Source organism: Ochotona princeps, chromosome 17 (assembly GCF_030435755.1).
Source record: "Ochotona princeps isolate mOchPri1 chromosome 17, mOchPri1.hap1, whole genome shotgun sequence".
Lineage (NCBI taxonomy): Eukaryota > Metazoa > Chordata > Mammalia > Lagomorpha > Ochotonidae > Ochotona > Ochotona princeps.
Window position 1 is genome coordinate 36,072,784 of NC_080848.1, and position 14,068 is coordinate 36,086,851.

Consider the following 14,068-nt stretch of genomic DNA (forward strand, 5'->3'; position numbering starts at 1 on the left):
GTTTACTAAATGAATGAATAAGGTACAGTGGGCATACCCTGGAGCTACCTGAGCCTGAGTCAAGCCCAGCTCTCTACAGAGTGGTGGATCCAGAGGTGTCAGCTGTGTTCCCTTGGGTCTGAGCTTCACTGGAAACCTGTGCTCTGTGGTGCTAGTTGCTGGCCCCTTCCTGCTCCCCGCCCCCCCCCCCCCCCCCAGACTGCGATACACACCTGAGACCCCTCCCCTGCAGGGGGAAGCCAGTCAGGTTGTTGTTCCCTCAGCTGCCCTTACCTTGGTAGTGGAAATGGAAGGTACCAGGCCCAGCAGGTGGTGGGAGGCTCTGAAACCTCAAGGCTGCTTGGTGGGTGGGACTGCGGATGACTTGGCCTCGAAACAGGAAAGACTGGTTGGCCAGGGGTAGTGGGTCAGGCCCTCCCAGGCCCTCCACGGTTAGGGTCTCCCCTTCTAGGAGGCTGATGTTCTGGACCTGCCAGGAGATTAGAGAGCAGTTAGACTTGAAGCCCCAGGATCGGAGGCTCCACAGGCCCCAAGTTAGCCACTTCAGTGCAAGAGGAATTCGTCTCAACAACTCTGTGAGCCATGAGCTGAACTTCAGAGAGATTTAGGAAATTACCCAAGGTCCCATGGAGGTTCTTCGCAGAGCTGGGATTGGAAAGCACATCCTTCTGTGCGTCCAATACTTTTCACACACATCAGTTGCTTCCCATTCCCTCCCCTTCCCTGACTCTGTTTTCTCATCTGTGAAGTGGGGGCAGGATTGGGTGGCTGAGGGCCTGGTCACTCATGGGATGTCTTGAGCCTCAGGCACCTGTGCCCAGCTTCCTCTGGCTGCCCTCTCATGCCTGGCTGCCCTCTTCCTCCAGCTAGTAGCATCCTTAGCTTCTATTATCAAGGAATGTCCTCACTAGGCACCTGGGTCCTCAAGTCAAGAACTATCATCTTGTCTCCTCCATGCTCCTCCACATCCAATCTGTCCTTCAGTCTGTCGGTGGTGCCTCATGTGTGTCCACTACTCTTCATCCCCTTTGCCACACCTGGCTCCTCACTGCCACGACTGGAATAGGTACCAGGGGTGTTGCTGCCCTGCCTACACGGCTCACTCGCTCTTTCCTCTACCCTGACACTGCTTGAGCTGCAGCTGGTTCTGACCAGTGTTGCATTTAATTCAAATTCCCTGTTTGTCCCATGAAGCTTTGTTCTGTGTGGCCCCACACTACGCCCTTCTACACGGCAGGCATGATTCTCCTCTCTCGCCCTTCTCTGGGCCTCTCACTCCAGTGCTTTCTTTTGGATGTCATGGACTCCTCCATCCTCAATTCCTACAGCATACTCCTGGGCTCCTAGTTTCCATGTAGTCTAACAAGAACTGGGCTCCATCCAGAGGGGAAGGGGCAGTTTGGCTCAGTAGAAGCTGTCAGTACTGGGGTGGGGGCCTGACGCCAGGGGCCCTGATGACCACATGGTCTTGGGAGAAGTCTGCTTGCTATGTAAGTTTCTGTTTCCTCATTTTAGGAGACGGCCTTGAGTAGATCTTTGCAGCTTAAACTATGATCCGTGGGCCAGCAATATTAGCATCATGGGAAAAGCAGTCTTAGACCCCATCACAGACTGCCTAAATCACAATCTGCATTTTAACAAGATCCGTGGGAAGCTCAAAGCCTCAAAGCCCCCATCTCTGATTTCTGTGTTCTGCAAGGTGTCCACCATGCTGCCCTGAGTCAGGGCCTTCCAGAGCTAACCCTGGGGCCAGCTCGGTGGGACCTAGTGAGTTACCAAATCCTCTCCAGTCCTACCTCCCAAATGAGCCAGTTGGCTCCCTCTCTTTTTTTGTTCCCATCTTGGCTCAGGTCACTTCCTGCCCATTGTTCCTCTCCTGAGAATGGTCTTCCAGCCATCTGTCTCATCCCTCCTACCTTCTCCAACTCAGCTCCGGGCCCTGGCTGCCTCAGATAAAATCATGTCTCTCTCTTTTCCAAGCCCTGCTGGGGGCTTCAGCTTGCCCAGATGATGAGGACCAAACTCCCTGGCCCACAGCTGCCTCCAGGGGCTTTGCCAATCTCACTCATTTGCCTGCTCTCCTTCCCCAGTCCCCCGGGGCCTTTGCATAGGGAACTCTGCTCCTCTTCTGATGATACTGGTCACCCTTTGAGATCTCAGGGCCACTGTCTTCCGCTTCCCAGGCCAAACTTGTCAGTCCCCCTAGTTACAGCTGTCCCCGACAGGCACTTTATTCTTTAAAGCCTGCACTGGCATTTGAGGCCACAGGCTCTATCACTGTTTGGTCTGAATCAAGACGGGTAGAGAGGTCTAGCTGGCATTGGGAGTACAGGTCCCGTTTTGAAGTTCTAATTTGAGTCCCAGCTACTGGGCCTGGGAAGGCAGCAAAAGGTGGCTTGGGCCTGTGCACCCATGGATGAATTTCTTGGCTCCTGGCTTCAGCCTGGCCCATCCCTAACCAACTGTCGTGGTCATTTGGGTAGTGACCCAGCATATGGAAGACTTCTCTCTGTCTTTCAAACAAATAAAATGAACCTTTAAAAAATAAAATAAACAAATGAGTAGAGATCAAATGTGTGGCCACCATAAGCCCAGCCAAGTCCAAGGAGATGACCACTGCCAGGCTCAGGTCCCCCACCCCCGAGGGTGGGTGCTGAGAACAGATGTACTCTGGGGCCTCCAGAGAGTGTAGCTAGGCAGGGAGGAGAGACTTGAGGAACCTTTGGGGCTGATGGTGAGGCTCAAAGAAGAGTGCTGGGGCCCCTTCTGAGCACTGCTGCCTGTGAGAAGTGCCCCGCCTGCCTGGCTGCTGGGGCCATTTGGGCGGGAGCTCCCTGACCATCTGCTGGGGACACTCCACAGGGAATTCCTGCAGCAGGCGGAGGCTGGATGAGGTCCCTTCAAACTTGGAGACTCTGATTCTAGAGTTGGGGAAACAAGACTCACACACGTGGAATCCGTAATTACTGAGAGATGCCAGGCAGCATATAATTCTGCCTTAAGTGGCACTGAATGCATGCAGCAGGAATTCTGCAGGGGAGAGCCCTGTGCTTGGAGGCTCTGGGAAAGCACATGGAACAAGCAGGTGGGGCTCAGAGCGACTTGGAGAAGAGGGGAGTGCTGGGGGAATGGGGAGTGGGGAGAACATTCATTGCAGGGAAATTCCTGGGAAGGCAAAGGCACAGAAGGAGAAAGGAATTTATTCTTTTCCTCCAAGGTGCTGGCTTAGTTTTCCTATACACTTCTAGCGTCATCTCTAGCTTCTTCCTCCTGCTCCGGATCCTGCTGGCTTGCTGGAACCAAGGTCAACAGCAGCAGTACTCATGATTGCTATTAGAGGAAGATTGCTGTCGTGTAGACACATCTACAGTGTGTCAAGACATGTACTCCAGTACTCCATGCTTTATGTATCCTCTTTCATCTTCCCCACAATTCCACAAGGTAGGTGCTAAAATCCTCTTAAGTCAACAGAGGCTCAGAGAAACTAAGGAACTTGCAAAAGGTCACACAGCTATTAAGAGACCACATCTTGCTTTGCCAGAAGCAAAGATAGCTCTCTCTCTTCTCAACCTCGTGGGCACATCATCTGCAGAAATAGATTTCTTGGATGTCTTAATTCCCAAGCTTCAGCAACCCCAACCCCAGGTTTAACAGAGAGGATTACAGACTGGCCTAGTATTTCAAGAAGTTGGGATTTGAATTCCCACCAGTCTGCCTTCCCCCCTTTGCACCTTGTAAAGTTGGGAATACTGGGAGTTGACATCTGTGGCTCCTTCCTGTCTGGGGGAGGCATGACCTCCCCCCCCCCATCAAGCTGGCCTGGCTCCTATCCATACAGTCCTGTGTGCTCTGCCAGAAGCTGCCCATAAAGCTCTGGCCCCTTGGGTTTTAAGCACCCACTTGCAGGCCTGCCGCAGTGGCTGCAGTGCGATTTGTCACTTGTTTGAGGGCCAGGCTGACAGGGGCCAGACAGGCCTGGGTGTCCGACAAGGGAGGGGATGAAGTCTTGATGCAATTTGCAGGCAACTGAAGCGCTTGGGAGACAGATTGAAACGTCAGCTCTGTTCATGAGGGCTGTCTTCCTGTACCCCCAGCCAGCCACAGCACGGGGAAGACAGGAGCCGAGGATGATTCCCACAGGACCCTGGGCTATCTCATACTGCAGCCCATGGAAGGAAGCCAGTGCTTCTAAGGATAAGGAGTGGGGAGGATTCAGGTTGTTGTCTTCCCTGGCCCATTGTTTCTGTGGAAGCTGCCAGTCAGGCCTCCAGTACTACTCTCTCTGGAGTGACCCCTCAATGAGATGATGCCAGTGACAGCACACAGTCAAGCACAGGTAGGCGAGTGCCTGGTTGCTGTCCCCCACCCCACCCAACCTGGGTGCTGGTCTGGCCACAGCCCTGCTAGGCTTTCTTGGTCATCAACTGCACGTATACTCTAATATAAGCTCATCTGCATACACACTGGCATGTGTGTACCTTCCCATACATGTGCCACTCACACAAGGCCCTTGTAAGTTTTTGCAGCCCTTTCACATCCACTGTCCTCTAGTGGAGCCTTAGAGAGGGAGACAGGACAGGCTGCGTTCACCTGCTTTGCAGCCAAGGGTCCCCTGTGATCCAGGATCAAAGATCATTTTTGGTTACACAATGAGCCCAAGGCAAAGCATCCCTGGTTCCTGACCCAGTGCATGTGCCTGTTCCTGCTCAGAACTGGGAGAACTCCAGCAGCAAATGGGGTTGGCTGAGAAACGGGTTTGAGAAGGCCTCAGGACAGAAGGCTACCAGGCTCTGTTCTAGATCTGTCTAGTGCTACACCCAGGCCAGTCACCTAGGTCAGGCTGTTTGGTTCTGGGATGCAAGCCTGGCTCCATCATGGGCCAGTTATCCCAAGAAATGGGGAGGATGCTCTAGCCATGTCATGGGCATAAAGAATCAGTTAGATCCTGGTCATAAGAGACTCAGCACGGAAAGTCACAGCAGTCCATCTGTGTCTCAGAGCTACCTGGGCCCCATGCTGAGGAAACCTTGCCATCTGCTGAGGTGATAATTGGCTTTGTAGCCACCTCACTCCCAGGTCTGCCAGGGCTCTGTCTGGAAGGCACTGTACCTGGAAGTCACCTCTCCCTGCCAGGGTCCAGGACTTGAGATGCCAGCACCCAGTCAGGCCCGTGAGAACCCAGAGCAGAAGCCACAATTGGACTGGCTGAAAGGGCCTTGTTCATCCTTGGGTTCAAACTCCTTTTATGGGGCATGGGGAGAACCGGGGCCCAGCGCTTAGCCAAGTCACTGAGAAGTGGGCTGTATAGCCAGGACTGAAGCCCCAGGCTTATATGCCAGCTTCCTGCCCTTCTGAATGGGACTTCTGGACTGTCTAATGGGGTAAGATCTGTTATAGGGATTATGGGGAAGAAGCCGAAATTCAAGGGGCCAGACCTATCTGTGCTGCTGCCGACCTCCTCAGATGGGCCTTCCTGAAGCCAGCAATTAGAACCTTGCCCAGAAATGCCACTTCACAGGCCTATCAGCCAACCCCGGTGCCCACATCAGGCCTGGCCATGGCCCAGATGAGAAGGGCAGGGTGTTATGGCCATCAGAATGACAGCTGGCTTGGTGTAAGAAGGTTGTGTGCCAATGGGGCCACCTGGGGCATGCGGGCAGAGACTGTGGGCAGCTGTGTCCAGGCTCCAGATGGCACAGACAGCAACCAAGCCAAGATACAGCCTGGCAGTGGGAAGGCCCTTGGAATGCCAAATGCAGTAAGAGGCATTGAGCCCTCAGGGGGTGCCTGGCTGCCTGGGGAAAGGATGGGGTCTGCTTGGACCTCAGGGCTCATTCTCACCCATCCTGAAGGGCTTTGCTTTCCTGGCCCTCCTCACCCAACTCCCAGGTAAAGAAGGCAGGTTTCTCTGATCATGGAGCCTGCCCTGCCACCTCTCTGAGGGCAGCTTGGAGCCTCAGCTTGAGAGGGCCTCAACCACTGTAGCCTCCTGAGGGCAGAGGGGAGGCAGGGGAAGGAGCAGGTTATGGGGGCTGTGGGCCAAGTTGTGCAGAGCTGGGCTTTTTAGGGATTCTGATCCCTCAGAGGCTGCTCTTCCACAAAAAAGGGACTTGAGAAGGACTTGAGAGGATCTTACCCAGGGCCCCAAACTTCAGGACAGCACTGCAGTCACAGGACAGGGGCTCAGCATAGTGTCTGACTGACCTACTGAGGCATGTGGTCTGTGGGTCCTTGAGACAGCCCTCTCCCCATGGCTCCTCCCACGTCCTTACCAGACCCCCAGGCCCCATCCTGACCACCCACCCTATGCAGTGGGGGTGGACTCAGGGAGCCCCAGGCAGGGATTTATCTGTGGTGGGGAGAAACCGTAGTCAGTCCCCTCTCCCATAGAGAGGAACCCAGCATAGCCTGGTTCCACTGCCAGTTTGGGGCCAAGCTTCTGGCCAGAGCAAAGTCTGGAAGTCTGACCCTCACCCTCACTCCTATGCAGCAAAACTACCTGTCTGGAGCAGCCAGAACTGCCATACCCACTGCTCCTCCGCCCACGTATGGGTGTTGATTGGCTTCCTGTGGGCCTCAGAGTGGGTATGTTCTGCTTCATGCTGAGGCAGGTGGGCTGCCTTTCTTGCAGCCCCCACACTCATGTGCTTTTCAACCCTATCCCTGTCTGCGGTCTTTGCTTCTGACCTCTGTCTTTCTGCACCCTGCATTGCCAGTCTGTGTCCCAGGTGGTCAGTGCAAACTTAGAGCTCAATTTATACTTGTCAGACAGACAAATCCACTCATGCAAAACCACATGCTAATGACTGAGAGTGACTTTATGCTAGTTCCTTTCCTTGACTGGGCCCCAGTCTCCCCAACTATCCAGTGAGACTGGTCTATAGTGTCAGTGAATCTTCAGGTCCCAAGTGGCCCTGCGGGGTGTAGTTAGGAGGCCTAAGTAGGAGCAGAAGTTGCTGGAACCAGCCCTGGGAGGAGAAGAACCTTAGATTGTGCTGCAGTCCTGGTTGACTCTGTCTCTTGCTCCTCCCCTAAACTGGGCACTGATCCAGTTCTGGCGCCACCCTCTCAGGCCATCAGGAGTGACAAGGACCCCAATGGCGCTGCTTCTAATGGTGCCAGGATAGAGGCTGGGGCCCACATCTGCCATGTTTCCCGACAGCAGGCTGGGGCTGTGGCAGGTCTTCCTCTCAAGGTTGCCTGGTAACGGCTTTTTCATTCTGATGAAAAAACTGTGGCAGAACCAGACAACGCACGGATCTACTGGGAGGGTAGGCATCCAGGGTGGGGCTTGTGTCTGGAACAGGGCAAAGATGGGCAGAGATAGCAGCTTCTGTTGCAGGGGGTACAAGGGCTGGTACCAGGGTTGGGTCTAGTCGGACTCTGCAGGCTTCAACGGGTGTGGGAGGCTCGGGAGGCAGGTGGAACCAGTCTGGGCCTGCAGGGGGGCACCTAGTCTGGCATCTGCCCCTCAACTCCTACTCTACACCTGCAGCTGGCGCTTTCCACCCTGTGAACCACAGCCGGTGCCACCTCTCATTAGGTGATAATTTTACATTAATCACCTTAATTAAGCGACACTGAGTGCTAATGGCTTGAGGGGGGGTGGCTGTTCCTAATTACCCTGCAGTCAGCCCTGAGTTGGGGGCATAGAGCTTGGCAGAGCAAGAGCAAACAGTTGCAGAAAGAAGGGGAGAAAGTCAGGAGGGTTAGGGGTTCCCTGTCTGCAGGCTTGGCTTAGGGACCCTGACCTGGAGTCCCAGGGAGAGAGCTGGAAACACAGGTATAGCTGGCTCCCGGCCTAGTTACCGGGGCCTGTGTGGGCTGGGCTGGACTGGAGGAGAGGTCCTGCCCCACAGACTCCCCTCTGCTTTCTTCTCTGTGGCTCCTCAGTCCCTTGCCTGAGTCCCTCACCTGAGCATAATGCCCCTCCTGCCCATCCAGTCAATTTCCATAACCTAAGTGGAGGGAACATTTCCCTTCCTTCCTCCCAATCTTTCCATTCAGAGGGGTCTGTGGAGAACCCGTTCTGGGCCCTGTCCAGCAAGGTATCCTCCAGGAGCTCACCAACTATGGGGGGAAGTGGATGGTGATAAACAGATTGGCAGAATGCAGAGTTAAGATAAGGAGTGCCCTGGGATTGGAGATCGGGAGAGAAATTCCAGTGAAAGTGATGCCAGGTGTGAGTCCTAATAGCAGGTGAGGTGAGCTGAGGGAGCAGCAGGTGCAACTGGGACTGTTGGGGAAAAAAGGTTCAGCCCATTCAGCTGCAAGGTAGCATGCATGTGCGCATGTGGGTATGTGTGCATGTGTGTGTGTTTTCATGGTAGACCCAGGGAACTGTCCTTGAGCCAGAAGCTTCATGGGAAATGTGAGGGACAATGCAGGTGCAGAGTTCACACCCACCCAATCCCCTGCCCAGTCAGGACCAGAGCTCCCTTCTCAGGCTCTCCTGAGCCCCTGACCAAACCCCTGGAGAAAGAGGATGGTCACATCTGTCCCTCCTGCAGCACCTCTGGACACTCCTGGCCTGGAGCATTGCCCACCCCACTCCCTGGTGCACACAGGAGAATCTAACCAGGCTTTAGGATCATGTCCCAGCCCCAGATGTGGGACTCCCTTCAACTGACATGTCCCCTACACTGCAGCATGTGCCTTTCTGGGAGCCCAGAACACAGCAACCCCCACTGGGGACCCACACGGAGCCAGGTCACTCACCTTGATTTCCACGCCATAGCCAGGGTAGACGGAGATGTAATAGAAACAGTCCAGGCTGACACCAGGGGGTGCACTGGGGGATCTGGGGGCATCCAGAGAGCCCTCTGGTCCTGAGAAATTCCAGTTACAAGGGCCTGAGAAATAGGAGGAGACAAAAGGCTAAGCCCAGCTTCGGAGACAGGTCCAGCCAGGACTGAACTGTGTGCACATGTACATGTGTGTTCAGTGTGTGTGTGCATATGTGTGTGTAGTCCACCTCCCCACCCTGGGTGGAGCAATGGTGATTCTGTTGAAAGAAAGGAATTGCTTTTTATTGAGCCCCTACAATGTGGGATCTCGCCTCCTGTTCACAACGGTCCAGGGAGGTGGGTTTTCTTATCACTGCTTTACACACAAGGGAGAGTAAATAAATACCAGAGCTGGGGTCGGGTCCCAGTACAAAGACTCTGACCTGGCGGCTGGACCATGGTGATGGTGGTGGTGACAATGGTGGTGGTGGTCTCCTCATCGTCCCCTGAAGTGGTGGCTGTGGCAACTATCCCCTTGGTCCCGAGCCCTGTGGTCTGAGACACGGGTTCTGGAGCCCATGGCCTGCCCTTATCTCCAGGACCCTCTTGGGTTGGGGTCCATGCTCGGCTGGGAGGTGTGGTATTGGGTCTTGCTCCTGGGCCCATTGTGGGCACTGCCATGCTGAGTCCTGGCTGGAGGGGAGCCAGGAGGTGAAGCTCGGGGAGTTCTGATTCCAGGCCCCAGGGTCCCTCCCTGGACTGTGGTGGAGTAGGAGCAGCAGCCACAGCTGGGGTGGGGCTGGTGAAGACAGGACGGCTGTCCTGGTTGGCCAGGCGGGGCAGGGGACTGGGAGTGAAGGGTGTAGGTGGGTCAGGCTGGAAGGGCAGTACAGGCCTCAGCTCCTCCTCCCCGCCCTCCAGTCCATCTTGTAGGAATTCCTCCAGCAGTGGGTGGTGATTAAGTAGCTTCAAGGTTGGGGCCGTGGTGACAAAGTGGACCCCGTGTTCTGGCTGCTCCGGTGTAGGGGCCACAGTCAGCTCTCCATCTGCCTCTTCCATGCCTGCAGCCTGCCCCTCCCCCAGAATCGGGTCCCGAGAGGAGAGTCCTGAAACGAGAATGGATTATCAGAGGCTCCCCCATTGCTCCACAGTGAGCAACAGCCAGCCCGGCCCAGGCGACTAGGAGATTCATCTCTCCCTTGACAGAGCACCATGGGGAGTGTGCTCACTGTTGAGAATCATGGTGCAATGGCATCTCAGAACAGGGAGATGACATGGCGTACTTCAAGCATGTCACCCTCTATCCTCCAGCGCTGGAGGCAGACATCATTAATGGATCATTGCATGAATTCCAGCTATCCTCAGATTTGGCCTCAGAATCCTTCTCAACACAAGATTCCCTGCTGCCATGCCTGGTACCGGAAGTCAGTATTTACCAGTCCCAATGCTGCCTTATTTTACTAACGAAGGTAGGCCAGGGAAAGGAGGCATCTTACTCAAAGTCACACAGCCAAGAGCAGAACTGGCAACAGCACCAACCCTCACTCCAGTGACTTTTCTGCCTGTGAGTACAGGGCTTCCAGCTCATTTCCTGATTTCAGTGAACTGCTGGTCCTTAGTCCCAGATGATGCCTCGTGTATTTGGGATTTTATCTTACATTTCATTATGAGTGCATGACCTCTGTGTTAGGTCCCACTTCTTTTACTTCTCGGAGAAGCATGTCTTCCATCCATTTTCTGGTTTTGATGGTGCTTCTAAGTGCAGGCAGATGAACAGGGTGGAAGCAGCCAGGTGTTACAATCAGGCAGATGTGGCAGGTACTGTGGCCCAACTGCTTAGGTCACCACTTGGGATTAAGTTGCTCAAATCCCACCTGGGACTGTTGGTTCCAGTTCCCACTGCACACTGCTTCCCATCCAGCTTCTTGCTAATGTGCCTGGGAAGGCAGCAGAAGATGGTTCAAGTGCTTGATTCCCTGCCACCAACATGAGAGACCTGGATGGAGTTCCTGGCTTCTGGCTTTGACCTGGTCCAGCCCCAGCTATGAAGGGTTTCTGGGGAGTAAACCAGCAGACAAGCAGACAAAAGGTTTCTCACACTGGCTTTCAAATAAACAAATAGCTAAATAAGTCAATCTACCTTTTAAAAAATCTATCTATGCTTTAGGGAGCTATGTGACTTCAGGTTAAAAAAAAAAAAATCCAAATTCTGCAGGCCGATGCTGTGGCATAGTGCAGTATAAGCACTGGTTCAAAGCTTGGCTGTTCCACTTCTGATCCAGCTCCTGGCTAATGTGCCTAGAAAGCAGTAGAAGATGGACCAAGTCCTTGGGCCCCCTGCCTCCCATGAGGGAAACCCAGATGACACTTCCGGCTGCTGGATTCATCCTGGCCCATTGTAGCCATATGGGGAATGAACGAAATGTTCAACTGAGGATGAAATGTTCATTTGATTAATGAGGATGAAAGACCTCTCCTTTCTGGTCCCTCTCTGTCTCTGTGATTCAAGTAAGTACAGGAAATCTTAAAAACAAAAAAGCAGAGGGCTTGGCAGTGTGGCCTGGTGGCTAAGGTCCTTGCCTTGATCCCATATGGCCGCCGGTTCTAATCCCGGCAGCTCCACTTCCTCTCTGTCTCTCCTCCTCTCAGTATGTCTGACTTTGTAATAAAAATGGAATAAATCTTTAAAAAAAAAAAAAAAGCAGAAACAAAAGCCTCTAAATTCTCTCAACTTTAGTTTTCTCATCTGTAAAACAGGTTTTTCTCTTAATATCATTTCCCTTCTCCATATGATGCCTCCTTGAATTCCCTTTTTCCTTCTCCTATCACTACTAGTCAAGGTCTATTTAGGACAGGGTCTAAAACAGGATAAGGGACATCTGGGGACCAGCGTTTGTGCTGGCCACCCATGTGGGTGCTGGCTCATGTCCTGGCTGCTCCACCTTTGATCCAGGACTCTGTTAATTCTCCAGGGAAAAGCAGCAGTAGATGGGAGAGCCAGATGACACTCCTGGCTTCAGGCTGACCCAGCTCTGGCTGTTGCGACCATTTGGTGAGTGAACCAATGGATGGAAGATGTCTCTCTCTGTGCCTCCTTTCCCTCTCTCTAACTTTGCTTCTCAAACAGAAAAAATATAAATCTTTAGAATTTTTTAAATGAATAAATCTTTAATAAAAAGGAGGGGAGGGGGACATCTGGTATGCTACCTACCACAATCTCCTCCCCTCATTAAAAATTAATCAATTTTGGTTATTTCTTGCTGAAGTCACATGGGACTTCAGAATCCTTCTCAACACAGTTATCCAGACAGCCATAATCAATCAGTCGGGCAACGGAGAATGAAACTTATGCTCTGCTGTTGACGATGTTGCTGTATTCAACCACAGAGCCAGAGAAATGATGCATACACTGCTTTGGCCCACAGGTTCCCTAGATCCTTAACTGCCAAGAAAAGGTCAATGGATGCTGGCTCCAGATCCAACCCACCCAGAACCTTGCCAGCTCAGAGACAGCTGGGAGGATGCTCCTAATCCTTACAGCTTTCAAAATGGCTGCATGAGGACTGGAAGGGAAACACAGCCAGGGCGCGATCACAGTCTGCATGGAGAAGGTCGGTCCCTCCGCACGTCTGGTGGGGGGTGGCTGTCATTCCACAGGCTCACACCCACCCTGTGGATTGGCAGGAGTGAGGAAGTGCCAGATGGCCGACATTCTGCTCAGAAGACCACGGCAGCTCTGATGTGTCAGACAAACGGGAAGAGGGAGGAAGCTGGGGTGCAGGAGGCGAGTACAGGTTGGAGGGCCTTTAGTTGCTTTGGGTCTTAGAGGCCTGGGGACCCTCAAGCCCTGGAAACTAGGCCCAACCTCACTCTCTCCTGTGATGCTTATGGAGGCAGCCCAACTGTGTCTTGGCATTCCATGGCAGGCACTGATAACACAGTATCCAAACTAGATGCCCAGCCAGGCTCATGCCCCCTAGAGCAGATGGTCTGCCAGTGCCCTATGTCTTTTGTCTGAGTCAGTGATGGAGAGTCCAGGCAGTGCCTGTGACATGCCAGCCAGGGCTACTCTCTTTTTGCTCAACCCCCCCAGATGTCATAGGGTCTTTGCCAGGTGATCTAAAACCGATCTTGGCACAGCACAAGGAAGAAAAGCTCTTCCTGCCACACAGACTGGAGTCCCCTGGGCTCATGTGCATTGCTCACATGTCCACCTCCAAGGCTGCCCAACAAGAGGTGTCACCCATGGCTCTTAGGGTGGGTACCTGTGGGATTCTTCCTTGGTGGAGGGAATGCACAGAGGTCCCCTGACTTAGGAAGTGACTGTGCCGGGCACCGCTCTTCCTGCTGGCTGCTGAGTGGGTGCTGAGCAATGGAGCAGGGCTAATGGGCACCTCCCGTCACTGTTGAATGCACTGATTGTGTTATCTGGGGGGACTGAACACTTGCTTAAATGGAATCAAGATAGCATATCAAACAAGAAAATTGATTCTGAAATCAACTGCCACTTGGTCCTGGCAGGTGCCACCCACAGTCAGACAGGGTCAGATAACCTGAGGAAGATGAGCTAGGTCTGAGAAGGGTGTATCCAGATGCCTCAGGAATGCTGTTGGAACCCTCTAGGTTCCTGGAGTTATGGCCAGCCAGGTCAGGGGCTGCTGTCTGGTTGGCCTGACTGAGGTCAGGTGCAGGAGCTGACATAGGGGGAGAGTGGGATCCAGAGCCCTACAGGAGAGATCAGGTGCCCTAAGGCTGGTCTTATCATGCTCCTACTGTGTCAGCTCTCCTCCAACTGTATTCTTTAATTGGTACTGCAACTCTGAGAAATGGGACTCTCACTCCGGCCCAATAAAGAATCCAAAGCCTGGAGAGGTGAGACAAAGACTTGCCTGAAGTCTCACAGTGGTGGACCTGGAATTTAAACCCACTGTGGGGGCTGGCACTGTGGCATATCAGACTAAGCCAGAGTTTAAAACCGTATCAGTTCAAGTCCCAGCTACTCTACTTCTAATCCGATTCCTGCTAATGCGCCTGGGACATCAGCAGAGGAAGATAGCCCATGTGGGAGATCCAGAAAGGGTTCCTGGCTCTTGGCTTTGGCCTGGCTCAGCCCCAGCCTCTGTGGACATTTGGGGAGTGAACCAGCAAATGGAAGATCTCTTTCTGTCTCTCTTCCTCACTCTTCCTTTAAAATAAGTAAGAAGTGGCACTGGGATCACTACTTCTGGCATCTGGGACTCAGGTTGTGCCTGAATGGGAACCTCATCCTCCAGAGGCTTTCTGTCTGGGATATTGAAGCTCCTACTCATTCCTGAAGCAACTGAGTATGGAAACCTGGAGGG

General features: G+C 53.3%; 1 protein-coding gene across 1 annotated transcript in view; it reads right to left on the reverse strand.

The window, feature by feature from the left end:
* SEZ6 (seizure related 6 homolog) overlaps positions 1-14,068 on the reverse strand; it is a 44,147-nt gene that overhangs the window by 12,369 nt on the left and 17,710 nt on the right. Inside the window, exons 2-4 of the mRNA XM_004593924.3 lie at positions 9,170-9,832; positions 8,719-8,852; positions 274-469 (exon numbers count right to left, since the gene is read on the reverse strand). Coding sequence (XP_004593981.2) covers positions 274-469; positions 8,719-8,852; positions 9,170-9,832 — 993 coding nt within the window. The remainder of the gene's footprint in view (positions 1-273; positions 470-8,718; positions 8,853-9,169; positions 9,833-14,068) is intronic.